The sequence below is a fragment of the Chaetomium strumarium genome (genome assembly GCF_033439665.1).
Source record: "Chaetomium strumarium strain CBS 333.67 chromosome Unknown B0T15scaffold_6, whole genome shotgun sequence".
In the NCBI taxonomy this organism is placed as follows: domain Eukaryota; kingdom Fungi; phylum Ascomycota; class Sordariomycetes; order Sordariales; family Chaetomiaceae; genus Chaetomium; species Chaetomium strumarium.
Genome location: NW_026944434.1, coordinates 2,384,840 through 2,411,406, shown reverse-complemented (window position 1 = coordinate 2,411,406; position 26,567 = coordinate 2,384,840). Strand labels below are relative to the sequence as shown.

At 53.7% G+C, this 26,567-nt stretch overlaps 5 protein-coding genes across 5 annotated transcripts; 2 read left to right on the top strand and 3 right to left on the bottom strand.

Annotated features, from left to right (window-relative positions):
* Positions 1 to 1,079: 1,079 nt before the first annotated feature.
* On the bottom strand, positions 1,080 to 2,346 carry B0T15DRAFT_576871 (uncharacterized protein). The gene is made up of 5 exons (XM_062871043.1): positions 1,888 to 2,346; positions 1,800 to 1,825; positions 1,676 to 1,687; positions 1,253 to 1,448; positions 1,080 to 1,154 (listed from the first exon to the last, which is right to left on the bottom strand). The coding sequence occupies exons 1-5, from the start codon at positions 1,931 to 1,933 to the stop codon at positions 1,114 to 1,116; spliced, it is 321 nt and encodes a 106-aa protein (XP_062719331.1). The 5' UTR covers positions 1,934 to 2,346; the 3' UTR covers positions 1,080 to 1,113.
* An 11,653-nt stretch (positions 2,347 to 13,999) lies between these two features.
* On the top strand, positions 14,000 to 16,768 carry B0T15DRAFT_439158 (uncharacterized protein). The gene is made up of 3 exons (XM_062865883.1): positions 14,000 to 15,797; positions 15,889 to 16,308; positions 16,465 to 16,768. Exons 1-3 carry the CDS (start codon positions 14,278 to 14,280, stop codon positions 16,604 to 16,606), a joined length of 2,082 nt encoding a protein of 693 aa, XP_062719330.1. The 5' UTR covers positions 14,000 to 14,277; the 3' UTR covers positions 16,607 to 16,768.
* A 2,338-nt stretch (positions 16,769 to 19,106) lies between these two features.
* B0T15DRAFT_540531 (uncharacterized protein) lies at positions 19,107 to 19,878 on the top strand. The gene is made up of 2 exons (XM_062869794.1): positions 19,107 to 19,415; positions 19,493 to 19,878. The coding sequence occupies exons 1-2, from the start codon at positions 19,408 to 19,410 to the stop codon at positions 19,827 to 19,829; spliced, it is 345 nt and encodes a 114-aa protein (XP_062719329.1). The 5' UTR covers positions 19,107 to 19,407; the 3' UTR covers positions 19,830 to 19,878.
* A 1,290-nt stretch (positions 19,879 to 21,168) lies between these two features.
* Positions 21,169 to 22,898, bottom strand: B0T15DRAFT_278773 (uncharacterized protein). Its single transcript, XM_062863550.1, has 5 exons — positions 22,738 to 22,898; positions 22,283 to 22,681; positions 21,814 to 22,227; positions 21,607 to 21,763; positions 21,169 to 21,549 (listed from the first exon to the last, which is right to left on the bottom strand). Exons 1-5 carry the CDS (start codon positions 22,747 to 22,749, stop codon positions 21,290 to 21,292), a joined length of 1,242 nt encoding a protein of 413 aa, XP_062719328.1. The 5' UTR covers positions 22,750 to 22,898; the 3' UTR covers positions 21,169 to 21,289.
* A 791-nt stretch (positions 22,899 to 23,689) lies between these two features.
* B0T15DRAFT_504746 (C2H2 type zinc-finger-domain-containing protein) lies at positions 23,690 to 26,001 on the bottom strand. Its single transcript, XM_062867509.1, has 2 exons — positions 25,571 to 26,001; positions 23,690 to 25,501 (listed from the first exon to the last, which is right to left on the bottom strand). The coding sequence occupies exons 1-2, from the start codon at positions 25,711 to 25,713 to the stop codon at positions 23,965 to 23,967; spliced, it is 1,680 nt and encodes a 559-aa protein (XP_062719327.1). The 5' UTR covers positions 25,714 to 26,001; the 3' UTR covers positions 23,690 to 23,964.
* Between the last annotated feature and the right edge of the window lie 566 nt (positions 26,002 to 26,567).

The following is a 26,567-nucleotide window of genomic DNA, read 5'->3' as shown; positions in this document are numbered from 1 at the left end:
CTCACTCTTGACTTTTCCAACCTAGGCAGGTCCCCTTCGTCAAGCATTGGGAACTTTGACGAACGTGATGGGCGGGTTCCGTCCCAGAGTCCCAAACTGATGCCCTCATTAGTGACCCCAGTCTCAAGAATCCTTCAAGCAACCCCACAAGCATGTGGCCCCCCACGTCCGGGTCGCTTTTCGAGGATGTCACCGCACCACCCTGAACATGCTCGGTCACGAAGTGGTAACCTTTCAATTTCTCGCCGTCTACATACACCTGTACGTCCAGTCCTTCAGCTCTCGCACGTGCTCCCCCTTAGCATTCGTGTGCTGTAATGGTCGTCTCCAGGTCGGCACGCATAGCTCTAATGGCCTGGAACCAGCTGATGAGATTGCACAGTAGGTACGGCAATGCTGTCAACCCTGGTTCTCATGTACATATCCAGCACGCATAATGGCAGATCGGGGTTTTGCGCTCTCTACTTCGACAGGAGAACATCGGGAGGAAAGGCTGATGTTTACAGCAACCTCCTGAACGGCCAACTTCTCCTAATCCTCACCTGTACCGAGACGACAATTGACAATCGCAGACTTTTGAACTCTACGGAAACCCTGCTGCGTCAGAGGTGGCCTGCTTTTACGTACTTGGGCCCGTCGAGGAGGATCTGATATATCGCCGCAGGCACCGAATGCCACTGCGCCAACGTCACGGGTTACACAGCAATACTCCGTACATGCCTGCGTTCATCATGCGGACCGGTTCTCACTTGGTAATCAGGGTCCGATCTGTTTCGCCTTTCCTTTTCCTGTATTGTAGACTGCAGTATTCTAGCTACAACCTAAACAGGAATCTCGACGCATTCGGAGACTATCCCCGAAGCCTGGAGTGCCAGAACACCGATCCATCGAGCCGTCCCCCTAGGGAGGCATCTGCGCTGCGAAAACAAGGGGCCGACTGTCGAGACTCGTCTCGGGAGAACCCCAAACCTGCACGCCACAGCCTCCAACAATGAGCTTCGTGGAACCCCCACGATTAGGTCATTTCGAAGTCGCATTGGCTGGGTGTGCCAATGCGGCTCTCCAACGAACAGGGGTTGTATATGCAGTCATGGCATCTCTCCGCAAGACGCATCACATCAGAAAGCCGCGGTTCGGATCTGGCGAGGCGGATGCTGTGCAACCATAAGAACCTCCTATGGTATCGGCGGCATGCCGGCCACTTTAAGATGGCCGTGTCAAACCATGACCTGGAGGAACGCACAGTACCTACGGTAGGCGCAGACGAAGTCCGGCTCGTGTAGCGAAATGATCACACCGTATTCTAGTCGAATGAGCATAGCATCTCCCGGGTTGGCCGTGGCGGATCTGCGGATACTCTTTGCTGCTGCCATCAGACCGCTGCAGACAGATGACTGACCGTACGTGCGTATCGACGAGATGATCGGAGGTCTTTTAGGGTGGCTTGACTTGATGGGTTTGTTCCCGTGCCGATGTACATTAGATGCTCCTGTCGTGAATCCTGACGTCGAGGTACAACCCATCTCAGATTTATATGCGCAATACACACGCAAGCTGTCCGATGGGTGTACGGATACGTAGGTAGGTACCTATGTAGAATCTTACTATGTAGATTAGCGAGCCTGGGGAACTCCACCTAGAAGTGGTGGAGAAGGCTTCGGCCGAGTCTTCATACAGTTAGTAGGTACTAGTAGTACAGTAGTACAGTAGTAGTGTAGTTATGTAAGTAGAAACGGAGACAGTTCCGGAAATTCCAATCCACGAATCACCTCATCTCTGGAGCACTCTGTCGAACTCACTAGTAGTTTCCCGTAGACGAAGCCTACTGTGTAGATACCCAGAGTTAACAGCCTAAGGGCCGGAATCAGCAATAGCTTAGGTACTTACTTATATACTGAAAAGCCGTGCCTGATCTCACATGTGCCCTTGGCATGGTAAATACTAGTATCCGTGCAGCGCAGGTCCATTCGGCCTTGTCAGCCTCGCGGCGAGGCCAATATCATCCGGCTCCTACAACCCAAAAATCTCAACCTTCCTTTACCACTTCTCGATAACCAGGCCTTGTTCATCCCGACGTATACGATACCCCACCCTCAAATGTGTAGATGGGGCTTCAGACTAGGCGCGCTCTCCTTTACCGACCACTTTCTTTGCCGGAAAACGGAAGCAATGCGAGGTTTGCCGCGCATGGCTAGGGCCCCCGGACATCGAATCTCTTCGCGTCTCAAGTGCCAAGGCTACCATTTCAACGGCTTTGTTGAAGCGAGCCAACGCCCAGATTCCGGGGAGACGAGCGCTTCTCCAAGGTACAGTACAGAGGGAGCGCAGACAGGCGAGGCGTCCGAGGCACTCGCTTAAGCGAGGGTAGCTCTTACGGTATTCCGTCCCGAGCTCACTAGACCATCGGAATTATCACAGGATCATCCATATGACCAGAATGGTGCCTTCTCTAGATATTGTATCTGCCGCATCGGATAGTATTCGCTCTGTCTACGTAAAAGGGTATTATTGACGCCTGCTGTCCGGATCTCATATACTCTCCGCCACCAGGTTGCCAAATCCATGGATGCTCGAACCGAAAGGACGTAACTAAGGTAGGTAGTGTAGACCGGACGGAGCCGTAGTCCGTATGAAACTCGGAATCAGCGTTAATCGGCTCCCCGCAGTTTGCTCCCGACGGTTAACTGTACTAGTATTCAGGCGTCACATTGCAAGTGTCAAAAGAGGGCGAAATTTAACCGGCACGTGCAAACGGAAATTATCCACTCTCCGCTTGCCGGTGAGAGTTTCGGGGTTTTCCAGAACATCATCCACCCTTGTAACCTCCCCTGTCTCCGCGGCCGAATTATTCGCCTCGGCCAAACAACTCCTTGGCTTATGCCGGTGACGGCCCGACTGCCCACAGTACAGTACCTAAGTAGGGTCATCATTCTCGTTTGTATGTACTGTGTAACGACTGACAAGGCCGGTCTTCCTGCTCTCGCCAGCTTTCGTTAGCTGGGTCACTGTCAGTTTGTTGGTTTGGTTGCAAATGCGTTAGTTGTAGGCATGATACCTATACAGTACCCCCCGTTTTCCGTCTTTCTCATTGCAACGCTTGGCGCAAAACTCTGCAGTGGATTCGTCCCTTTTTACACCGTGACCCCACATCCACGTGCGTTCGCCCCGTTGCAGAAGATGTGGCTCGTGCGGTGTCCCACATGACGGATGTGGCGCATTTGTTATCAGATGCCACGGGCAGTGAACGTCGATTGGAGCGAATCGCGAGATGTATCTGCAAAGTCAAGTGAGAGAGTATCATAGCGCTCACTTGAGGAGTGGGCCTTGCGCTCGACACTCCGATTGACTGACGTTGGAAGCATCGTCGCTTCCGGTGCAAGCTGAAAGAGGCAACTCCCGAAGCGACTTGTCCCTGTTTGTCCAGGCGTCATGTAGCTTATCAGCCCTGTCCCCGCCACGGGCCTACAGCACATCTTGCGACTGATCCAGTCTCTCAACAATGGAAGCAAGAGAGCACACAGTACACTAACGTTATGCAGTGCATGCCGCCTCACCGCCTACATTCCGCTCGTCGATGGAGAATGGCTCCGCCTCGCTGCGTAGCCGCGTCTCAGCGCGGGGTGAATCAGGTCCAACCGCAAGAAACCTCAACAGCATCGGGGCTACTTCGTATTTCGACCGCTTTTCCGAGCTCCTATGGTAAACTGCTTACAGGAGACGTTTTGAGCACACCCTGTTTCCTACGAATATTCGCGGGGAACTTAGCCGGCTACCTAGAGCCGAGGCTGAGGTCGTCCGTTGCCCGAATGCCGCGAAGCGGACAGAGTAATTATCGCCACCCCGCTTCAAGCCAGCCAATCCTGGTCTCAATGAGGATCAAGAGGAGGATGTCAGTTGACGAGTCCTTCTTCCGTACCTTCTGTTGAGGGGCAAGACGGGGGTTTCAGGGTCCATTCGTCCGTTCACCATCTCAAGGCACGTCTTCTGCCGCAGTGGCTCGTCAGGATTAACGGCAAGGAGTCTAAAGCAGAGACATTGTCGCAAGCGGGAGACTCGCCAAGTGACAAGAGGCAACGGAGTGTTACGGAGATCATGAGACTAAAGATCAACGAATCAAATCACGATTCATTCGCCCTTGATCTATCATTCGTTTCCTTTCGTTTTATTGCCTGCTCTAGGTAACAGAACAATTCGACTTGTTCAACGGTTATATCTGCGGAGTACCAAATACCTTTACTTGGCATGGTATCTTCAAAGACATTGATCCGACTGCGTGGTAGTAATCGCCCCGGTACAATTGACAAGTCAAATGGAACGCTGAGGAGCACTCCGCAACCTATTCTGTTCCTTTGTTCGCGCAGAGGGCCAATCAACCGTTTCGAATTGAGCGGCAAAAGAGCGAAGCTGGAGGTTTAAGTTCCGCCTGCCGACCTCAGCCGCACAAACGGTCCGGCACTCGGTGCGCCGCTCGAAGCATTTTCCCTTAGTGGTCGGTAAGGTACTCACCAGAATGGCCCAGGCGGATGAAGAGGTCACCAGGTCATGCAGTGATGAGGGTGGTGCGGGCAATGCTAGCAGTGTATCCGGCTTGATGTCCACGGCCTGTAATGGCTTGTTCCAAGTGTCCAACGGACTGCGGGAATAGGCGATGGACGCCTTCTTTCCAAGAAGTTGGCGAGACAACCTGGGTGCCGTGAGCCGATGCCGTCACTCGGGTGTGTTCGAGTAGGGTCACAGCAACTTCCTGGCCGTCGGTAAGGTATCATTTTAGGGTCCAGAGTGGTGAGCGGAAAGAGGGTGTGCTCACTGAGACATCGAACCCTTGTGTTGCCGCTACAGCGACTGCCGCGTGTAAATGTGCTGTCAAAGGTGTGGTCAGTCGGTCCACGGCTGGCCAGAACTCCGCAGTGCTCCCCGGTCGTGACCCGGGGGCGATCATAGGGTCTATCCTTTGCCGTAATATCTTCTCCATTTCCCCAGAGTCTCGGCTGCAAATCACGTTCGGCACGGAGCTGGGGCCAGACAGGCGGATGAAAGGGGCAAAAAAGCGCAAATGCCTGGCCTCGCCGCTCGCCGCGCCACAGAGCCGGTCATGTGCACATTCTTTGCATTGACTTGTCAGCCGGGTGGTCGGCACAGCAGGTTTGTCAAGCAACAGCTTCGCGACTCGAGCGTTTGCCGGTCATTGCCAGAGTGAGGAGCTCAGGTTCCAAGTCGTGAATGCCCGCGGTGCCGCTGAGGCTGTGTTGGTCGAGTGACGGGTTTGTTGGTCCGACTCTCCAGCCACCGGGCCGGTTTGGGCTCGTCAGTCAGTAACGTTAGTATCTCACCATGACCCCGCTCGGTCGTGGTTGATGAACGCGGATTGGGACTACCGGTATGCTCTGCACCCATAGCGCCCTCCCAAACAACAGAGATGCATAGGAGCGAAGCGCTACTAAGTGATGAACACCGTTCAGTGTCCGGGCAGTAATAATGGCGATGTTACGACAGACGTCGTTTTCGTCCTCGCTCAGGCGAAGGCCGAAAATTACCGTCAGGACTGGGAAACGAGATTGCGGGTTTCTGCGGCGGATTCTGATTGACCGACCACTCAGAACGCGTACGGATTAACTTTACCGATCTGAAAATAACGTGTCAGGTTCCCGTAATTACCTTACATATCATACCTGAAAGTTCATACCTCGCGCCGCAGCCTCCGCAACCTAGACGCTGTGCAATACAATCAGCGAGGAAAATACTGTGGTAGAACCTCTATCATTACCATCGAATTTTCTATGCAACACGGACGAGACTGTAAACACCTACTCCTGGGCGAAGCAGAGGCAGTGTCTCAGACAGCAGTCTTTCTTCGTCAGAGCCTACTTCGGACGACGCAGAGAAAATCAACAGAGAGACGGGGCGACCAGACAACTCGGCTGTCCTTCATCAGGATGCTGGGGACCTACTTCCCATCAACTGATGTCCATCAATGATGATGGTGCAATCAACACATGGACTACAGCATCTCTGCAGATACCTTACCTATGTAAGACGTCCCAACGTCGATCATTCTCGCGCAACCCCTTCCCCCATCCGTCTCCGAGTCCTTTCTACCTGGTATCCCATTCATCTCCATCTCTCGAGGGTTTATTTTTCTCTCGCCTTTTCTGCCACCTTCACATGTACCTGCTATGAACTGGGAAAGGACCCGGTCTAATTGACTGGCCCTGCACCAGCAATATCCCTCAACTCTACAAACCACTTCGTCAATCCTGCCAACGGCGTGCCTCACAGGTTCCGGGGCTTGATTTGAATCCGAACCATAGCTCCCTCCGCAGCACTCGGAGACTGTAAGTTTGGTGTCGAATCGGATCGCTCGGTCATGGTTTCCGTTGGTGGTTGGTCATACAGAACGCTGACGATGCAGCACCGCATTTGGTATTGTCTAAGCTTGGGATCGTCGGTGATACAGATGCTGTGAATCTGCCTATGTCGCTCACACCTGACCAGACCAGTCGGACCTGATTATATACAAGTCGACTCAAGCAAACATCATGACGCTTATGCGACGTTGTCATTAGAAGCTGACACCTTATACGTCCTCGTCTGAGTACAAAATGTCAGCAGTGCGACAATTCTAACCCAGCGCCGCGGATAAACGAGGGGGACGGTTCTACAGACAATCTATTACGAACTCGACAGCGCCGTCGTGTTACTCAATGCAACGCCACAGGCTGCCGTGCCAATCTTACTTTCTCCTGCTGGCTTCACTCACCTGAGCCTACTTGACGATGACGAGAAGCCGTGAGTAGCTTCTCCGCGTGAACGATGATAACCCGAGTCATCTCATGATGCTGCAGACAAAACGGGTATTTGTCATCACCGGCAACCAGTTACAGCATCCATCCCGTCAACGTGGCCTCTACGGCTCCCTTCTGGTGTTCCGATTTGCAAGTTGGAGTCTAATTTCCGATCACCGCGGTTCAAGGGGCGTGGTGTTGCTGTCAGCTTTTGTACAACATACAACTCCATATTGCTGACACTCGTACCTCGATGCGCCACCTCGGTTTACGGGGGGGCTTACATCATATCTCTGGGGAAGCGCGGGGGTTTCCACGCTACGCCTCGGACCGTTCCTTTCGATCCGGATATGGATTGTGATTTGTGAGTTCCCGGGTGGTCAGACTCGCAAGCTCACGCGGTCAGCACTCTGGTGTCACACACGAGAATTCGGGACAATCCAATGGGAACGATCCCGACGAGGCAGGTGAGAGGTACCGGTGAGGCTTCGCCGCGCTCTTACCTGCACCAAGGAACCAATAGTAATTCAGTACTTTTGGATATCCTTGGGCGGATCCTTTGCGAGATTGGAGCATTAACTGGAGCATTTTGGGTTTGCCAAATCAGCCCTACGCGACCCGAGTGGGTTGCAGCGGTACCGAACCAGTTTTGGATGTCAAATGCCGGGTCAAGTCGCGTACAGTGGTTATGAGTGAAGACCATATCCGCTTCGTCTTGCTGGTTATTCTAATCTGTATTTCCCAATGCTCATCTGACTCCCTCCCCTAGCCAGCTGTACCGATCCTAGTAGTTTTTCTTGCTCTTTCTTCATGTATCATCATCCGTACCGTCTAAGGCACGTCAACAGGATGTGCCTTTACGTTACTTACGCGGCATTGAAGTGGTAGTTGTCTCTCAACCCCTTGACCGCCTTTTGCTGCTACCACCACCTACAGCCCTGCTGTGGTAGTGTGTAGGTATCTTTCTCCGTTCACATGGGGTTTTCGAAGTGCAGCACTTCAGGCGGTTGAGACGCACCTGTCTCCGCGCAGGCTAAAAGTGCGGTTAAAGTCGCTGACATGGGAGCCCACCCGCGGGGATGGCAGCTGAGGCCCCGAGCGCTCAGCCCAGCTGCGCGCTTCCCCATTTAGCCGACCGACGCCATTGGTAGGGCGGTCGGAACGGCGAGCTCCCCGGTCGTCCATATGTAGACATGGACGTCGAGACCGTTAACTACATACACTAGACCCCGGATGGGGCAAGACTCCCCGGACTCGGGCCGCATTACAGTACACAGTCGCGGATCGACACTGCGGCCGACCCTGTCCGGTTGCTCTGAAGAGTCTCCTGGCACTGCCGCTATAGGACGGGTGAGCTTGATTGCTTCTCTGCAAGGTCTGACCCTGTATTCCGTAGGGAAAACGGAATGGACGGGTCTAATCGTGCAAGATGCCGGACAACAGCGGGCTGTGTGCTCCCGAAATCCGAGAGTCAACCACGAGGCCTCACTCGTCTTTCGCTGGGATGATCCTTATCCGCGCCGGTGGCTTCGAGCTCGGCTTGAAGCTGAATTACTATAGGTACTATTCGTATTCGACGATGCTATGCCATGCTTAGGTTGTACACCCTTCATGAATTTCTTTTGACGGGCGCCTCACCAACACAGCGGCAACGTCCGGACTTCATCTTGCCACTGAAATCTTGACCTTGACTGTACGCCGTGCAGGCCATGAAACGAGCTTACTCACAATAACGAAACATCTGATGAATGGAATGGGAGTTGTTATAGGCCCCAGCTAGTTACTTAAAATATGTACAATACCAGCTGAGTGTGCCAGGCGCGTTTCCAAACCCCTGAGCCCCTGGACGCGGGGGACGAGGCGGGGAAACAGGGGCTTTGCATGGGGCTTATAATAAACGGCTGGGGTTAGCCAGCCCATCTTCAACTCCGGTCCTGAGACTGCTGTCTGTCTCGTACCTATCGTTCAAGCTTAACCAGAACAACGCTGGCTCGTGATAATGGAAATCGCAGAGCTGCGCTCCTCGCTCCACCACGGGTGCCGCGCACTCCCGCGGGTGATGATCTGACAATGGAGCGCTGCAATATTAGATACCTACCAGGTATGCTGACAGTAGTGTAAGCAAAGGGCCCCTAAACGGCGGGAGTCGGAGCGAAGCGAAGTGCCCGGATCTGCAGGGAACTTCGCAATTGTCTTATTAGTGTAGTGTATGCCTATCAATTTTTCGGATTTGTCGATTTGGACACCCCAAAAAGGGGTGCCATCCCCCCGTCTCGCACCAGGCACTTGTGTTACACAATTACAACTCTCAACCGCCGCCCCACACCAACCTCGTGGGTGGTAGCGAAGACGGCGAACATGGCCGCCACCTTCGCCGCATTGGGCGCTTGGCCCTGGCCGAGCCAGGAAGGTATGAGCTCTTCATGTGATAGTCCCGGGGGTTAAGGTGCGCCCCCCGCCCCCGCCCCTCTTTCCGGGCCGCCGTTGGCAGAGTCGTGAAACCGATGTCTTATCGGCGACGGTGCACTTCTTCCCCCACCAAACCGTCCACCGGAACCGACACCCGTGCCGCACGCTGTACTGTACTTCCTCCCAACCCAAACTGAGACACCTGCCACGTATATAGGTACTGCAACTACATGCCTCACTCAGCGTCACATTCCCTTCCCAATTTCTGTGGTTTGCTTACTTGGAGGGCTGTTGTCGGGAGAAGGGGATGCAAGTTCAAGTTATCAGTAGTATGCAATGCACCACTTGGTCGCGCGGTGTCACTTCCGGCATTTGGAAGAGATGCCGAAGCATCACGGGCCGTCGCCCCTCTTTCGCACTTGGTGGTCGGCGCATTGATCTATAGTTGGTAAGCGACTATAAGCGCGGTCCCAGGCCACCCACCTGTTCACCACACCAACCCACTGACCGGTCAATCGGGTCGGTCGGGTCGGTTGGCCGACCCCACCTACTTATTGTGTACCCGTAGTCAGACATCCATATTATAGAGGCGAGAGACAATTAAGTAACAGTAGATACGATCAGCGGACGCCCAGGGTTGGATCGAAACCTCTCCTTCCCGCTCATATAGGGCTAACAACGGTTTGGTTGGGTGGGTTACGAGCAAGGAGAATGGGGTGAGGACCCGAGGCCTAGACCTGCTGTCTATTGCAACTCTCCCAAGCCGCCGGGCTGAGTGAGTTGGAGGTTACCTACCTACTGCGGGAGGTGGGCGAGGCGGGAATCACGAGGTGCCATCTGAAACAGCAAAGATTGGCTGAAAGGTGTTGGAGGAGGCGTAGCAAAACGTGACCACCCTCATCTGCTCACCCCTTTCGCGGGTACACACACAAGAGTGTCTCTGCCTTAAGAGGTAATTCATTTTGCGGGTTTCCTGAGTACTGTGCTGGGTTGTCAAAATGTACTACTGGTGAACGGTTGTATGATGCCAACGCCAGGCGTTGGTGGATTTGAAGTACTACCGTGTTAAACAGGTACCGTAGGTACTACAGACCCATTGTTGTGTCTAAATGAACTTGAAGCTACCCAAGTCGGTGCCATTGTGATGGTAGTCGTTCCGCTAGATTTCGTTACACGGGCATGATATCAATGTGCCATGCTTTCCTTCTTATCCAGTAAAAGATCTGGGTATTTGGGAAGCAAGACAAAGACAGCCGCTCCCCAGAGAGTCCACGGAGATCAGCTACCAGGTAAGGAGTGGTCCATCTGACAGCGCATAACATGAACAATATGCAGTAGCCGTCATGAGTAATAAGCCCCAATGCGGACATGGTTGAGGACTAAGTGACGTGACAGCATTAACCACTCGTCTCTACTGATAGGATAACGGCCTTTGGGAACGCTTAGTCTCGCGCCGGATTTGCTTAGCAAGGTAGCAGACAGTATCCCTTCTCATTGTGTCTATCAAAAAGCGCCTTGTCTATGCTCCGCCCTCGAAGGAGGTTCAAGTGGCTTACCAGTCCACCTTGTATGAGCGACTCAGGTTCGCGTTGAAAGATCTCATTGCAGTGATATGCCATCTAGAAGGTGGATACTGCGTACAACTTGAACGGGTAATGGTTATTGTTCGAGACCACGAACATAAGAAGAGGCTTCTGGTGTCGGGTCGTACATGTCTCAGTAGCTTCTGTAAGCCTCCGGTGAGCGCCGACTCGGTGACATTTGCATGCCAGGCAAGAAAAGCAACTCCTTGAACCATGCCAACCGGAACCGATAGCTGGGCTGTAGGAAGAGCCCTCCACGTTGCTACTGCACATGAACTTTCAAGACACCCCTACCAGCGTGTATATAAGACCTTCTCGTTGGCCTGTCTCTTCATTGCAGTTGACGGCTGAGGTCCGAAGTTGGTAAGTGATTATGTGAGGTGCTATATGTACCCCTGAGTGTATATAAAGACTCGTCCCTCTATAACACCTGCGGCATTGAAGTTCTCTGAGGGAAAGGATGTGCACTGCTAGCTCGTATACTGTTGACTGAAGATGTTCCGACTTTCCCATGTTATACTCTGATATTGTCTGACCGAGCGGCTATGAGGTCTAACAGCTGTCTGTGCCGTGATACAAAGCTCGTCTGGGAAGACGATTGTCTGGGGCTTGTGGTGATCAGCTTTTCGATCTAATGCCTGGTAAGGGTTACAATTGTTTCTGAGTAGAGACCACCAAAGAGGAATAGGTAGGTATCTTGTCCTATGTCCTCTGCACTAGAACGCTACGAAGAGTCGTAGCTTTGTCGTATACGATATGGTAAGGTAGTGAGGCGGTCAGATCAGGAGTGCGACGTGTAAGACTGTCAACTATGGCACCCGTATCTTCGGAATAAGCACGTTTGGCATAATCTTCACTCTAGGTACTGGTCTTCTTAAAGAGTAACTGTACTCTCTTGTTGTCACCAGCCAGGGTTTGCTCGTTACCGCCTGCACATACTGAGGTACCCCTGTTTACCGGCCAAGGTCTAGCAGAACCCAGGGGAGCAAAACAGGTCACGCGTGGCCAGGTAGATATCAGGGAAGAGTTAAGGTAGAGCAGATCGCGTCTTCCAGTCTCGTACGGCCGAACCCAAACGGCCATGATCTAGAGCCGCAGTGTTCATTCATTCTTGGAGGAGAATCATCGCCAAATTACAAGACATGACAGGATATCCTCTACCTGAACAGGCTGAGGGACAGTACATCTGTGAGAAAAAGACTCAAGTATCCGTGGTATCTTGTTCAACCCCGGATCGGCAATGCAGGTGATGCGGATCTTGTTGACCTGTTGAACATTTTGACGTGCTCAAGATGGCAGTTCCAGTCATCCGGTCCCTGGAGCGGTAGCATCGTTGCAGAATTGAGTAGCCGACTGACAAGGAGGGATTTGTGAACTTTGTTCGATCACTCGGATCACTTGGCACGTCGACGTCAGACGTACAGTTGTATGGAGGTCTCGTGGGGTCTGGTGCCTGACATCTGAGTGGTGATTGATGCGGCAATGCGGCGGCATTGTATTTTGCGGGGTGGATGTTAAAGGATCTGCAGCAAGCAAATCGAGATTTCCGGCGATGGGTTGAATTCACGTGTTGAGGCTCCTAAAGCTGAGTCCCGAGAAGCTGGCAGCTATGACGTCGATGTTATCGGGCCGTCAAGACGTCGGTGTAAGCAATGGGTAAACATTTGGATGCCGTTGCACTCTTTGTGGGTCAAACGGACATCCATGAACCAGCTTGCTTTCTTCAACCCCTGGGATACAAGACAATTGATAAAGAAATAAATGAAATAAATTATGTTTTCCACGGCATTGGGGAGGTTCTCAAAAGGATGGAAAACGGAGACAGCGAAGATGTACGTGTTACGGCCGCTTCTCGGTCCCCACTTTCCGATTCAGTGAATGTCATGGATCTGGTCATTTCCCAAAGGAAACGCCATCCACAGGGGCTTGTAAGCCGCCGGGATTGGGACTTTTGACGCTCCTGACAACCTTCTGGAAGCAGCGACGAGGCTAAGTGATTCAGGGGCTTTCCGCTCCTTGCGTTAGTAGTGTAAGGAGGTACATGCATGTACCTCCATAGTTACACTAGTAGCGCTTGTGAAGCGCACTCCCCTTCCGTACACTATGTAGGTAGCTGCCCCGTTAATTTCGCGCCAACCTAGTACGTCGGTGGTTCTCGGGCCTTAACTCTCGGGTAGGAAAGACCAGACCCACGCCGGTGAGTCCAGGGAGACGGATGCCCCTTGCTTGTTGACGTCGTGACGAGCCTGTTGCATGTCTCCCATATCAGTGCGATGAGAGTTGCATGTCTCGGTGTCTCCGCTCCTATTTCTCGAGAAAGGGCGGGGTGTGCCTAAGTTATTTGGGCATCATCGGACAGCCATGAGCCGCCGAGCGCTCCCATGTCTCTGATTGATGCCTGCTGCACATAGAAAGAAATCAAGCTTGTGATCCGTTCGCCGAGGACATCAAGCACGAAGTGACGAAGGCAAAACCTGCTTTGCCCGGCGATGTACCGCGTGTGAGTCGGCCCAGGTAGCGCGGAAGTTGTTCGATTGCAGTGTGCAGGACCGCTTCACCTAAACTGGCGGCTTGGCTTGCTTCTTCCCCAGACCCTTAGCGTCGGCGGCGCCGCCTATTGCAAGCCTACGGCAGCTTCACATGGCTTAAGCCGAGAGCTAGTCCGGTGCCGCCCCGGACGCACCCCTTCGGAGCGCTTCTTCGAGAAGCTCAATAGAATCTCGGATGGACGATCTCATAATCAGGAATGTACAGGTACTTTGAGCAGCGACCTAACACTAGTGTTTGAGGATAGAACGTGGCTTGCTTATGTCCATAGTGTAGGTACACTATATAGAACTATTTTAGTTCCCACCTGGCGAGGTCGGCTGTTGATAGCCGTTCAGCTTTGTGAGCTGTGACGATTCAGGGGTTCTGTTTTAGCTTACTTGCTCGTACTGGGTATGGCAGAACGGAAGCCAAATCATTCGGTAATTATACATTTCCCTCCCAATATGTGGCGCTGTTGCCCGAAAAGTCACAGTGTCAATCTTGAGAATTGGTTGGAAGCAGGAGTTTAAAATTTGAGTGGTTGATGGTGACGACCGTCGTCGCTGAAGGAGACTTGGATGGCAGATGGCAGTATCTCATGTTGATGGTCTGTGCGCACCACTAGTGGATCTCACTTCCGCACTCCCATTAAATCGGCGACTGATGAGTCATTCCTTTCCGACGATTGCAGGTTAGCTGCACTTTCGTCCTCGCAGAATCATCGTGACAGCATATGATATCGCCTTGGCGGTGGCAAGACCTGTGCCTCAAGAAACCCGTAACTTTTGGCTTATTATAATAGATTTTCAAGCAATTGGTAGGCTCTTAAGGAAGGGACGTCGGTGTCGTCAGGTTTTGGGAGTCGGTTGCAGACCTCCTGCTTTGAATTCATCACCATCATACCAGAGTATTAGCATTTAACTATCTCCCTTCTTTGCGACTCAACTTGACTGTTGTCTGAAAGGGCCACCAAGATGATTCCCATCCGGACTCGTGGTGGCGCATCGCCGAGATCCAGCAGACAAGCCGTCGCGGACGCTCCGGCATCCAGAGTTGTGCCAAAGCCGGTTCCTGCGAAGCAAGCCAGAGATGCAAGGGCTTATCAGCTCGAGCAGCTCAGACGCCGTTACTCCCCGACGGAAACGGAGCTCGATAGCGGAGAAGTCTCCCTTCTGTTTAACCTGACCCCATCCGATCCCGACTTCCCCTTTGACCTTCACCATCTGGAATGCAACCTTCGGGTGCCAGCAGCATATCCGAGGCAGCCGGCTCGGCTTCAGGTCAAGAACAAGGACATCCCCCGCGGCTTCGCCATCAATATCGAGAAGGGTTGGGACCGGCTGGTTCAGGAGAAGCGAGGCGCGACCCTGCTTGCCCTGACGAACGCTCTTGACAGGAATTTGGAATCGTTTTTGTCGGAACAAAAGGCCGAGACCCTGAAGTTGACGATCTTCAAAGACACACCGCATACAGATAGTTTACCATCGACACAGACAGCGGAACAGCCTCCTGGGCCGACTGCCAAGCCGTCCGCTGTGGCTCGAATATACGTCCCGGAGGAATCCTACACTCGGGACCAGATCGCGGAAGCCAAGGCACGACGCGCTCAGGAGGTGAGGCAGCTCGAGGCCCGCATGAGCCGACTCCCTTCCTACCAGAAATCCAGCGACGGCATCATCTACACATTGCCCCTGGAACCGAGGCGAAGAGACAGTCTTCCTGTTGGCCTTCAGTCATGCCGATCCATCCAGCTCATCATCCCCCTACTCTACCCTCTGCAATCCCTTCGCATCCTCCTGAATGATGTGGAGTCCAAAGATGCCGAGCCAGTGGAGGAGATCTTCACACGGAAAGCGGCAGAGCAAAAGCAAATGTCCCTGATGAGCCATCTGAACTACCTCGCCCAGAATTTGCATGTGCTGGCAAAGCAGGGCCACCCGCCGACTGCGACGAGTACGGCCACTGCTGAAGTGCCAGACGGCGTGGCAGACCACGAAGCAAAGGAGGCCGGACACTCGTCATCGTTGGAAACGGGGAGAAACCATGTTCATGTCGTCCCACGGCCGCCGGAATGGTCCTTTGATGATGGAACCGATGGATCCGACGAGGGAGACTCGTACGATGAAGAGGATGATGAGGATGATGATGACGATGGGGGAGATGGAGCCGTGACGATGGAGCTCCGGAAGAATGATGGTCTGAGCCTGCCTACGCAAACACCGGAGCTGGGGACCGCACTGTCTTTCCCTTCTATTGAGCTATACGGCGTCGAGCTGCTCCAGCTTTCCGTCCTCAATCTCAACGTCAAATGCGATCGATGCAAGACACTGAACGAGATTACCGGCCTGAGAGACAACCTGGGAAAGCCAAACAGCTGCAAGAAATGCGCGACCCCTTTTACCGTCCGCTTCCGCCAGGAGCTTATCCACCAGAACTCAACCCGCGCGGGCTTCATCGACGCCAGCGCTTGCACCGTAGCAGATCTTCTTCCAAGGTACTTTCCCCAGCCCTCCTTTCTTTTCCGACCTGCTTGCCATCATCCCGCTGTGTGACTAACCAACCACCCACAATTAAACAACCTCCAGTACGTTCATCCCAACTTGCGCCAAATGCTCCACGCCGTTCAGCACGGGCCTCGTCTCGGTCCGCGGCGAGACGACAACCAACGTCTGCCGCGAGTGCCACGCCCGCTTCACCTTCAAGATCCCGGACGTGAAATTCCTCGCCTACGCCCCGGGGATGCACCACGCCTCCCGACTCCCGCCCACGGCGGGGCCGCGCCGCAAGCAGGAGAAGCTCGGCCTCCACGCGGGCGAGCCGCTGCCCAGCCGGGGCGCGTGTGAGCACTACCGGCGCAGCTACCGCTGGTTCCGCTTCTCGTGCTGCGCCAAGGTCTATCCGTGCGACAAGTGCCACGACGCCGCCGAGGAGCACGTCAATGAGTGGGCGAATCGCATGGTGTGTGGCTGGTGCTCACGGGAGCAGAGGTATAGCGTGGAGAGTTGGTACGTGAATATCCTTTGGCTTTCTTAATTGATCCCCTGGAAAACTCTTTCCAGCCGCCAGGGACACGGGTTAGGCTGGAGTGTTATTCCTTGAAGAGTCCTTTCCATGGTGCCTTGTCCTTTGGAGCTCTACTGACTCTTTGTCTCCTTACGTAGTGCTTTCTGTGGGAGGAGCGTCATTGGGAAGCGAGGAAAGGGATTCTGGGAGGGTGGCAAGGGAACGAGGGACCAGAGGCTGATGCGGAGGAACGATAAGAGGAAGTACAGACGGCTAGGGCCGGCGAAGAAGGACGAGTGACGGCTGACCAGCCTTTCAACCTGGAAGAAATTGAACGCTGTAAGACTAGTGTAACGTGGCCTCATATTAGTACGTCAGATGACTCCAACGAAAGCCTTGATACACACTCGCAGATCACATCAATGGGAGGCGTCTCAGCTGCCAGGTTGCAATGACTTCCACTCGACCATTGTTTGGGAGGGAGCAGAGTGATGCTGTAGTATACCCCTCCACCTCCCATTCCTTTCTGCCGCTCGACTCAGGCTCTCCAGCCCTGTCGAAGCAAGCCCCCGGGTTCCAGATTATCGTGCCGTTCCTTGCGAGGCGGATCGTCTGCCCGGGCCATGAGTAGGTGGCCTGTCACCATCGCTGAGAGGAGGCCCAGGCGCTACGCAGCTAGAGGGGCCTCGGATATGGCGTAAGTCTGTCGTCATGGACGGTGGTTGGTGATGGTTCAGTGAAGAGCTGCGAGTGGAACTCAAACGGAGCTTTCGCCACAGGGCTGTTGGTCCTCTACTACAAGCTTCGGCAGACCAAGGGTTTCCGGCCTTCTAAGAGATGGGTATGTTCGTCCTGGGTCATGAGGCGATAAATCACCATGGTGTTGAAGACCGCGACGAGGTGCTGCCTCGTTGGAGCACTTCCTCAACCGGTTCTCACAAACGGCGTTGCGAGTCTTTTCCATCTCCAGATGGTAATCCCCGTCGCTATTGGTTGTGTTCAGGATCTACTCTTGCGTACCAATGGCCTTCTGCGAGTCGTCTGTATAACCACATCCTTAGCCACGGAAAGGGCCGGATAGAATATCGGTCACTCCTTCCGATAAGCACAGTGACAGACACGTTGTCAGAGCATAAGACAGTCATTTAGAGCCAGTTGTCCTAGTAATACGCATCCTAAGCCAGGGGTTTGGACATAGATAGAATGCTGTGTGACTTCCTGTACTCAGGGTTGACACCCACGGTTACACACTCCACGCGCAACAGTGCAAGTCACCAAGCGGGTACGTATCTATGCACAGAACGTTCAACTCAGTCGGGATAACTCAAGCCATTTCGGATCGAAGTTGTCTGGATACATCATCCTTTGTCGCTGGTACTCGAGGTAAGGCAGCAACGGCGCCCTGGCCTCACTGAGCCCAACCCGCTACAGCCTCGAAAAGCCATCGTGGCAGATGAACGGCGTTCCGTAGTCCGCGCCTATAGTATATACTGTACTCCGAACGAAACTGCCGCAGTATGAACCAACTGACTGCATGCAACAAAAGACGCACGAGATGCCCAAGCCAACTGGTAGCACCCCGCCCTCGCGAGGCCTGACTGGGACGCGGAGGAGATGCATCCATCGTAGATGGGGCGTAGGAGTGATTTGAATGTTGACACATGCCCGCCACGACTGCAGCCTCCGGGCACCGAACAGCGTGATCGCACCAGCCCAAGCCATGCATTAGCACAATCACGATTCAGCATGGTTGATCATCAGAACGCAAGGAATGATGTACAGATTACGGCATGCATGGCGCATGCATACGGAACCAGGGAATCGCCCAGTCTAGACAGACAGACAGACAGACAGACGAATGTCCTGGATGTACAGTACATGTAGCTATGTACAATACAATCCATACAAACAACAAGTCAGAGTTTGGCTTCTGATGCGCTCCGGCCACGTCAATGGGACGGCGCGCCTGCCCGCGCGGTTGCCGGTGCGCTCGAACGGTTGGGCCGCGGATGGGCGCCAATCCGCTGGCCGGCTCGGCGTCTGATGACCCCAGGGCTGCGATGTCGAACGCACGCTGGTTGGACTGCCCGTGCGTTCTTGCTGCTATCCCGTCACGCACCAAAGCCTGCTTCTGTGGGAAAGGACGGGATGCGGGATGGCAATGATGAGGGCGATAGTGATGAGGTTCTGCCTTTGGGCTGTCCAAGTTCATTCAGCGGCCGCTTTTGAGTAAGGGTAGGTACAATACACGCTAGACATCACAGTGACTGATTTCTTGGTGTCATCGGTACTGGAGCCACGGGAACGTCGGAGGGATTGATGGATTGCGGAGGTAGCGATGACGATGGGTTGATGTTGGCGTCGCGGGAGATAACCACTGTACATCTTCCTGTCGTCCCCGGGGTCGTCAGGTGACGTTCGAGATTTCTTGGTCTTGCTGCATTGGCAAGGCCATTCGGTGCCATTGCCCGGTTCTTCGCGCCGGGGTCGCAAGACGATTCGACCAACAGCGAATGGTAAGAGCGGTGTAATACTGCTCAGCCCGGCGGTGCTGGCCGTGGGATTGCGGGATATCGTCCAGATGCCGTTACTCACCTGGTGAGAGGTTGATGAGTTGGCAGTCTCGACCTGGGCAGATGACCAACATTTCAATGCAGCCGAGAGAGCCCAGCCCGCGGGTTAGCCACACATCCTCCGCGCTTGATGATAAACTTTTAAGGCATCCCCCAAAAGCCTGGGCCGGCAGCGGGGCTTGGGGAAGGGGCGGGACGGAGAACGACGCTTTGCGGGACGTCCAGGTCTGTAACGTTGTATTGTAGGCAGTAGCAAAACTTCCATGCCGACAAACAACACCTGAAGGTTCCTTCAATTTTTCTCAGAATATCGATCTTATATTTGGGAAAAGCAATAAATCAGTTTGGGTCTTTGCTTCTTTTCTGCGCCATCAGCCGGAATGTGGGTCTCCAGTGCAAACAAACGCGCCGCGGGTATGGTTGATGCCCGTTCTCCGGACCGGAACCGGGCCGGGACAGGTTACAGCAGCCACTGTATATGATATTGAGAACCAGTAGTAGGTACTGCATCTGGCCAGTATGACATAAATGTCAAGGTACAGAGACGTATATAGGACCTTCCGGGGTTGTGGACTTATGGAGTACTTGCACTGAGAGATAACAACCTACGTAGGGTACCTACAACGCTTGTGTCTCTCCTCAAGGTTCACTTGGCGGCCTCCATCTCGATGATTCGCACCCCCAAGATGGAAATAGGGCAAACGACACGAGGAATCCAGGGCCGGATGCGATCGTCCGATGTGTCAGCTGGGCCTGGAGAAAGGGGCGAGAGGCAAACCAGCAAGCGAGACATCAGGGTCCTGGGTGTGGGTGGTGACGGCCCTCTCTCATTTTCTCGCCCACGATGCGGCAGCAAACAGGCTGGTTGGTCGGCAGTTGTGCTGCTGATGAGCGCAACGAAACGGCACTCCCACCTGATCCTACATGTACTAGTATGTACAAGAAGCTGAAGGCCAAAAAAAATAAGAAAAGAAAAAAACAAAAAAAAAAAAAAAAAAAGCCAGAAAAGAAATCGATAAATTTGGGCCATTATTTTCTGCCAGGCTTTTCACTACAAAACGGACGTGGACACCGATACGGTCCCTAGCTCCCGAAACGGACCTGGAGATCGTGTCACCCCTGATCTCAGATGCCATCGCCAGCCCCAGACCTCTGCTTCGAGTCGAGGCACGGTGAGGCGGTGCAGTTCAGCCCTTACAATTTAGCCAGGTCACCTGAGTCACCCACACTCCGATCACTCAATAGACTTGGTAGTTGCGATATTGGTCATCGTCACCGACCTCAGAGCAACAACTGGGACGACTGAATAAACAGTACATAATAAAAGCTTGGGTCTTGACAATAGTATGTTACGCCTATGAAAACAACATTGTGTGACCATGAGCGTGAGCCCTGCCCGGGCTGACGTCAAATCATCCTCCATGTATTTCCCTTTCGTGGTCAGTTCAGAAGTCCCTTCCCCTTTCTGTCCCCTACCCGAAACCAACACAAACCCCCACGCTGGTCGGTGAGTACAAGAAAGCTACAGAGCACACAAAGTGTAGTACTTCAACGCCAACGGATGATATTCCATTACAATGTCAATCCACTACCTTGTGTCTGTGTCCGCATGGCATGGCATGGCATAGCATGGCAAGCTACCCCGTCCCCTACCGGCGTTGTTCCGTGACCGGCTTGTGTTTCCGTGGATGTTGACCCATCTTGTCTTTATACGAAACAAACACTATCTGGAGGTGATATGACTTCAAAAAGCTTGCAGTTGCACATGCCGTTACACCTGTATTTGTACGCTTCCGTTGGGGGTGGGAGGGAGGATAAGTGAGAGGAAGAGAAGAAGCGCTACACAGGGCGCATCAGTCAGTGACTGGAGGTGTTCGGCCGGAAGCGGGCGGGACGGGGTTGAGTGAAGGAATGGCGAGTGAGGTGTAACGGCGCTTCTTTTCGTCATCACTCGACGACCTGTCCGTAGACGACAAATGTAAAGCACCATATACAGTACCTGAGCGGCAAATGCTGGCTCAGGTAATCGTTCGAGAGAAGCGTTTATCCTTAGAACCCAGCTGTAGGGCGACCCTCACATCAGTCACCATGTCCACAGGGACAGAGAAAGTGTTGGGCGAAAAGGTTTCATACACGCTTTCAGCCGCGGTGAGCGGAAACCATCACTAATACTACGTCTAACCGCTGCCTTCCCACCAACCACCCGTTAGCTCTGTACTAGAAGGTATATCGTAACACAAACATCGCCTCAGCTTTCGGACAGCCTCATCCACTGCTGGGCGCTCCGTCTGCCGGAACGTCTCCGATCCCTCCCGCCTTTTCGCCACATGGTTCTCCCTCTTCCCGTCCACCTTGCTCTTGACCAGTTCTCTAGCCACCGCACTGCTCCGACTCCCTGCTCCAGGCCTTCCTACTCACCCCTTGGCACAGCATTTCGGTCAGCGAACGGATTGGCCTCGTCCTCGTCATCTGCACCCTCATCCTCATCCTCAGAGGCCTGCGCTTGCGCGGTTGAACGTGAAGAGAACATCGAAGGCTTCGTAGCTGCCGATGGACGCGGGGGCGGTGCAGGACGCGAAGAACCAAGGCCGAGACTAGCCATCTCTGGGACGGGTGATTGTGGGCTGGTGGGCGAGTTTGTCTCCTTGCCCTTGGCTTTCTCGGTGGCCACTTGAGGGCCGTTAGTCACTAGCGGGAGTGGAGAGAATATTCAGGGGGAGGACATACAACGGTAGAGATGCGCCTGCTGCGCGAGCTCATCGTCCGAATCGCTGTCGGCATCGATTGAGCGGTCCAGCTGCTCAAAGGTCATCAGGGCCGTGACTAGTTCGTCGTTCGCGTGTAAGAGACTGCCGAGCCATTGCTCATCCTCGACATGATGAATCTGGATTCTGTCAGCAACCGATATAGGGAGAGCATGGTTGCACCACATACGTAGCGTAGGATTTTCCGACGAAGTTGTTTGCATGCTTCGAACCGTTGAAGTGCACTCTGGTTCTCAGAAATCCGCTCTTTCTCTCTGTTAATCGTCTGCAGCGTGTTCAGGAGGTTGGTAGCCGCCATGGTTGCTTCGGCGATTTCGACCTTCATTTTCTCCTTCTCCGCTTCAAGGTTGAATGACTTTAATTTCTTGCTCTTCTTGTCCTTCCTTTTCTTGTCTCTCGGTGGCGACATGAATGACTGTGTTACCGGTGGGCTGGTCAGGGACGACCTAGGAGTGTGCCCCCTGGACGGGCCTGCCGGCGCGGGCTTCTCCTCGTCGTCCTCCTCGTCACCGAATGGATTCGCCGTCTCCTGAATGACCTTGGACCGCTCCTGGGTAACAACTTGTTTCCGCCGAGGGAGTTCCTGAATAATAGTGAGCTCCATGAGTGCAAGGCACGCCTGGGAGAGCAGGGCTAACCTTGTAGAGATTGGCAACTCGTTCCATCCCGCGCACGTTTTTGTACTCGACTGCCCAGCTGCGAAAGAGTTCCGAGCACTTCTTCTTCACCTCTGGATCGGAGAGATCCGCCGTGCCGCAGAAACGTAAACGCTCAAGCAGGGCTTCGTCCGCAAAAGTCCTCTGGAAGCGAGGACCGGCATTTTGAATGAGGCCATCAAGCAGAGTGAGGGCACGGAGCTGGCGATGCAGGTTGCCGTACTTGAGCTTCTTCCTGATGGCACGAGCAGCCTCAGTGGGCCCAGTGTCCTGGAGGTTGACAACCTCGACGAGGTCCGGGATACCGCTAACGTCATCCACAGGAACTGCCTCGCTCGTCAATCTTTCAATCGTCACCGTGACTGCCGAGTAAGGTTTCTTCTGTCTCGTCCGTTAGACTTCAGCCTGTAAGACATTTGGGTACGGAGTTGTTGTACTTGAGAGAACATGGCGGCGGCCTCAACCTCACCGGTTAAGGATACCCTGGTTACCTCTACCTGGGAGGCTGGGATAGAGCCAACTGACAAAGTCTGGCTTCTCGGTTCGTTTGCTCGGGTACTACGCGTCTGCGGTAAGATGCAGACGGATATAGTGTATATCCGTGTTCACCTTGTGAGCGTCCCGAGAGACTAAGAAAAGATATCGGGGCGCCGTGGTTGAGGCCGATGCCAGCACGTTTAAATGACGCAGGAGGATATCAAGGGCTGAAGTCGATGCCAAGTACTGGTATGTGAAGAACTGTGTTTAATGCTTGAGAATAGCAATGGATCCCTCTCGATCAGCCTTGAGACGAGCCCAAGGGGAAGCTTCCGGATTGAGACGACGAGGCTCTTGGTAGGCGCAGCTGCCGCAGTGGGACAACAACAGCTGAGCCGTGGTGTGTGCGATAAGATAAGGCGACCGCGGGGTAGCTTGATGCTGAAAGCAAACCAGTTGGGGGAAAGGCCAATGGTGTACAGACAGAATCATGCGTCGTGCAGAGCGCGATCAGTTTCACGCCGATATCGTTTATGGTCAGATAGAGGATCGTCCTACTTGGTGTCTCTGTTCCTACAGATCAGGCTCGATGTGGTATCAATGAGTGAGTTCCCCGCAGCCCCACGTTTGGACGATGACAGGGGTCAAAGCTTGGACGGGACTCAAAAGCTAAAACAATCCCCCTTTTCCTGAAGGCATCATTGTAATGGGTGTCGAAACCTCTGGAGAGCTCTCAACCCTTAGACCTTGTTGGACCTCGAAACTTAAGACTAGTTTTGAGATCAGGCATGCACGCTCCTTATCGGAAGGAATGTTCAACCCCTTAAGTGATACGGGTGTTTGAAGGTCACAAGTAGGATCATACGCAGCAGGGGAACGAGCGAAACATGGGCTGATGAGATCAAATATTCTGTGCCAGTGTTTAGGTTGCCAGCTTTTTATTTTCAGATTCCTTAGAGTACCGAAGGAGGCCCTTATTTGCATATGGCCATAGGCCTTCAGGCTGCGCCTGCACATCACAGTATTTCCCACATAACCAACCTATAGTAGTTCCGCGACGCGGATTCAACGCTTCAGGTTCATGTCCACGGACTCCTGATCACCTATGATTCGCTGTCGGTCTGCAACCCGTAAGCCTCTCGAGTTGCACTGGCTGGCCATAGCCGCACACTTGAAAACCCAAGAGCTCAACGCAAGTAGGTGGCCGGATGAGCAGCCTTCTCCTTGATTGCCAGCCGGGTGTGCAGCATTCCTTTGCTCTTCTGGTTGGCCCATTCTTGCTTCCGACCCTTGTTCACTACCGCTCTGATGCGACGATCTGAAAGAGTAGTAGCGCCCAGTCCTTGCAAGTCCCTCGGGATCAGTGCACGCCCGCGTGCAGTAGCCTCTCTGCCCGGACGGGCACCGCCATCAACCTCCATCTGATTCTCCCTCTCGGCAGACTCAATAGCAAGACGCTCAGCTCGCTCCTCTGCTGTGGGGTGGTTGTAGAGGTTTTGACGGTAGTACCGATTGAGTGACCGGTGACCGACAGACCTCCCAGATGGGAGATGGAGCTCATAGTCATCGTAGAAGACAGCATGGACGCGTCTGTGGGAGCGTGCATGCCAGCCATCCGCTTGATGATGGGCACGAGTAGTACTACGGGAGTGGTGAGGGTGCTTGTCCAAACGTTCGTACTGATGGTAGTGCTGCTCTGCAGGGACTGCATGGAGATCGTCAGAGTCCAGCGAGGATGCTTCACTGTCCGTCTCCCAATTTTCGTCTTCCATGATTTCGTCGCCGTCGTCGCCGGTGACCTTGCTCTCGCGCTTGGCACCGAGTTTGGCACCCCCATTTTCTTGTGTCTCGTCTTCAGACTCATCCTCTGATCCCCCTTCCTCATCTGAGTAGGTGCTGCGGAAGTCATAGAACTCGCCAATCTCGAGTTGCTCCTCCTCAGTGGTGTAGGGGATTTGGCAGTGACCCTTATCACGCATGTGCGTCTGCACAGCATAGACGTTCGCTTTCACTTTGCCACAGGTGAGACACTCGTTTAGTGCAAAAACCTGCTCTTGAAGGTGGGCGAGCAGGCCTTCAAGGTCCACCAGATACTGCTTTTCCGGAATGAACATGCCGTGAATGCGCTCCATATGTGTGACATTGAGGGGCGCTGTCGGGGAGTCGTAGTTGCAGAAGAGGCAAGTGTTGAGTGACGGTGTTGGCGCAAGAGGCTTGGCCATGGTCGGGGTTGGCGCCAGAGGAGTCTTGGAGGGAGTCTCATCCTCGCTGGAAGCCCGCGACAAGGGGTGTTCTGGTTTGTTCTGTGCTTCAGCAGACAAGTGGGGATTTGAAGGCCGCTTGACGGGAGATGTGCTGTCGTGAATTGCGGCATTCTTCATCCCTTCGACAACCTCGTTGAACTCCTCCTCAGCTTCCGAGTCTACCACTGACTCGGCCGCAGGCTCGCCCAGGGAGAAGGACATGGAGCTCGCCTCATCATCGATCTTGCTGTCGGACCGCGATACCAAAGCGGCAGCCCTCGCCTTGTGCTTCGCGCTGCTGAGGTGATTGCGGAACGAATTCTCGCTGTAGTATGTCTTCTGGCATGTCTCGCAAGTCCGCTCGAAGCCGGCCTTGTCTGCCTGTGCAGTAGTCTCCGCTCGAGCCCGGAGGACCTTCTCGGTGAATACCTCGGAAGAGATAGGCGGTAGCTGAGCAACACGGCGCTTTAGGTTGTAGCGGCTGCGTAGTGAACTATAAGCCTCGGGACTAAATTGGTAGGAGTATATAGTAGAAAAAAAAACCACTCACTGCCAGTCACTACGCATGTGACCCCTTTGTAAGTCGCTATTGCGAAAAGCGACTTGACATGTGTTACATGTGTAGGGGTGCGTGGACTCCATTCTTGATACATCGCTGGGCGGAGCTGTCCTACTGCCAGAGATGGTCGCCATCGCGTCGAAGGTACCAAGAGTCGGTGCTTGTTGTTTTAGGAGGCGGTTGGAAGCAGGGTAATGGCAGGAGGGGTTTGCAGTAAATACTAGCAACCTTCTGTTGGTTTCAAATCAGAAGCCGTGGCACTGTTGAAGTTTGAGCAGCACTCGCAAAACTGGGCTCGATATTTACAACTGTCCAGCCGGGAAGACACAGCAAGTGGTGCCTGCTGAATAATGGGAATCAGAGGCAAAACAAGGCTTTGATGCAGTCATACAGATCCCGGGGAATAAATTTCTCTGGTGGCGGTTTCTTCACGGTATGCGGGGTTCAAGTGTGGACGTCACATTTCCCGGTGCCAATGCTTGGCAAGCAGAAAGACAGATATGGCTCCAGGGTTAGGGTATCAGGCCCGGTGTACCCGGCCTCGCCGGCACAGCCCGGCTCTCGCCGCCCAAAGTTTGTTTTGGTTTGCATGAACAAAGCCTGTACAGTTGGTAGCTTTGGGTCATTTCCATGTTCTTCCAAGCATTACTTGAATATATCACACTACCAATTTTTCGTGAGACGATAATGGAAGTTTAACAAAAACTGAGTCATGAGGCAAGTGTAATCCGTACAGTTTGGGTAGTGTAAGCGGCTCCACCTGAGATCGCGGGTCGAGGCGCCAACCAGAACAGGGAAAGCATGTCTGGTGGGCTCAGCCGAGCTCGTTCACGCTGCAGCTGCGCCTTGGCGTGAGTCCCGAAGGCGGCAAGCTGATTGCAGCAGCGCGGCCGCCCGACCGACGACGTCAACCGAAACCGCTCCAACATTCGCCGTCTTATCCGGATTCAACCTTCTTTTCCTGTATTCCTAGTCATCCGCGTTTTCA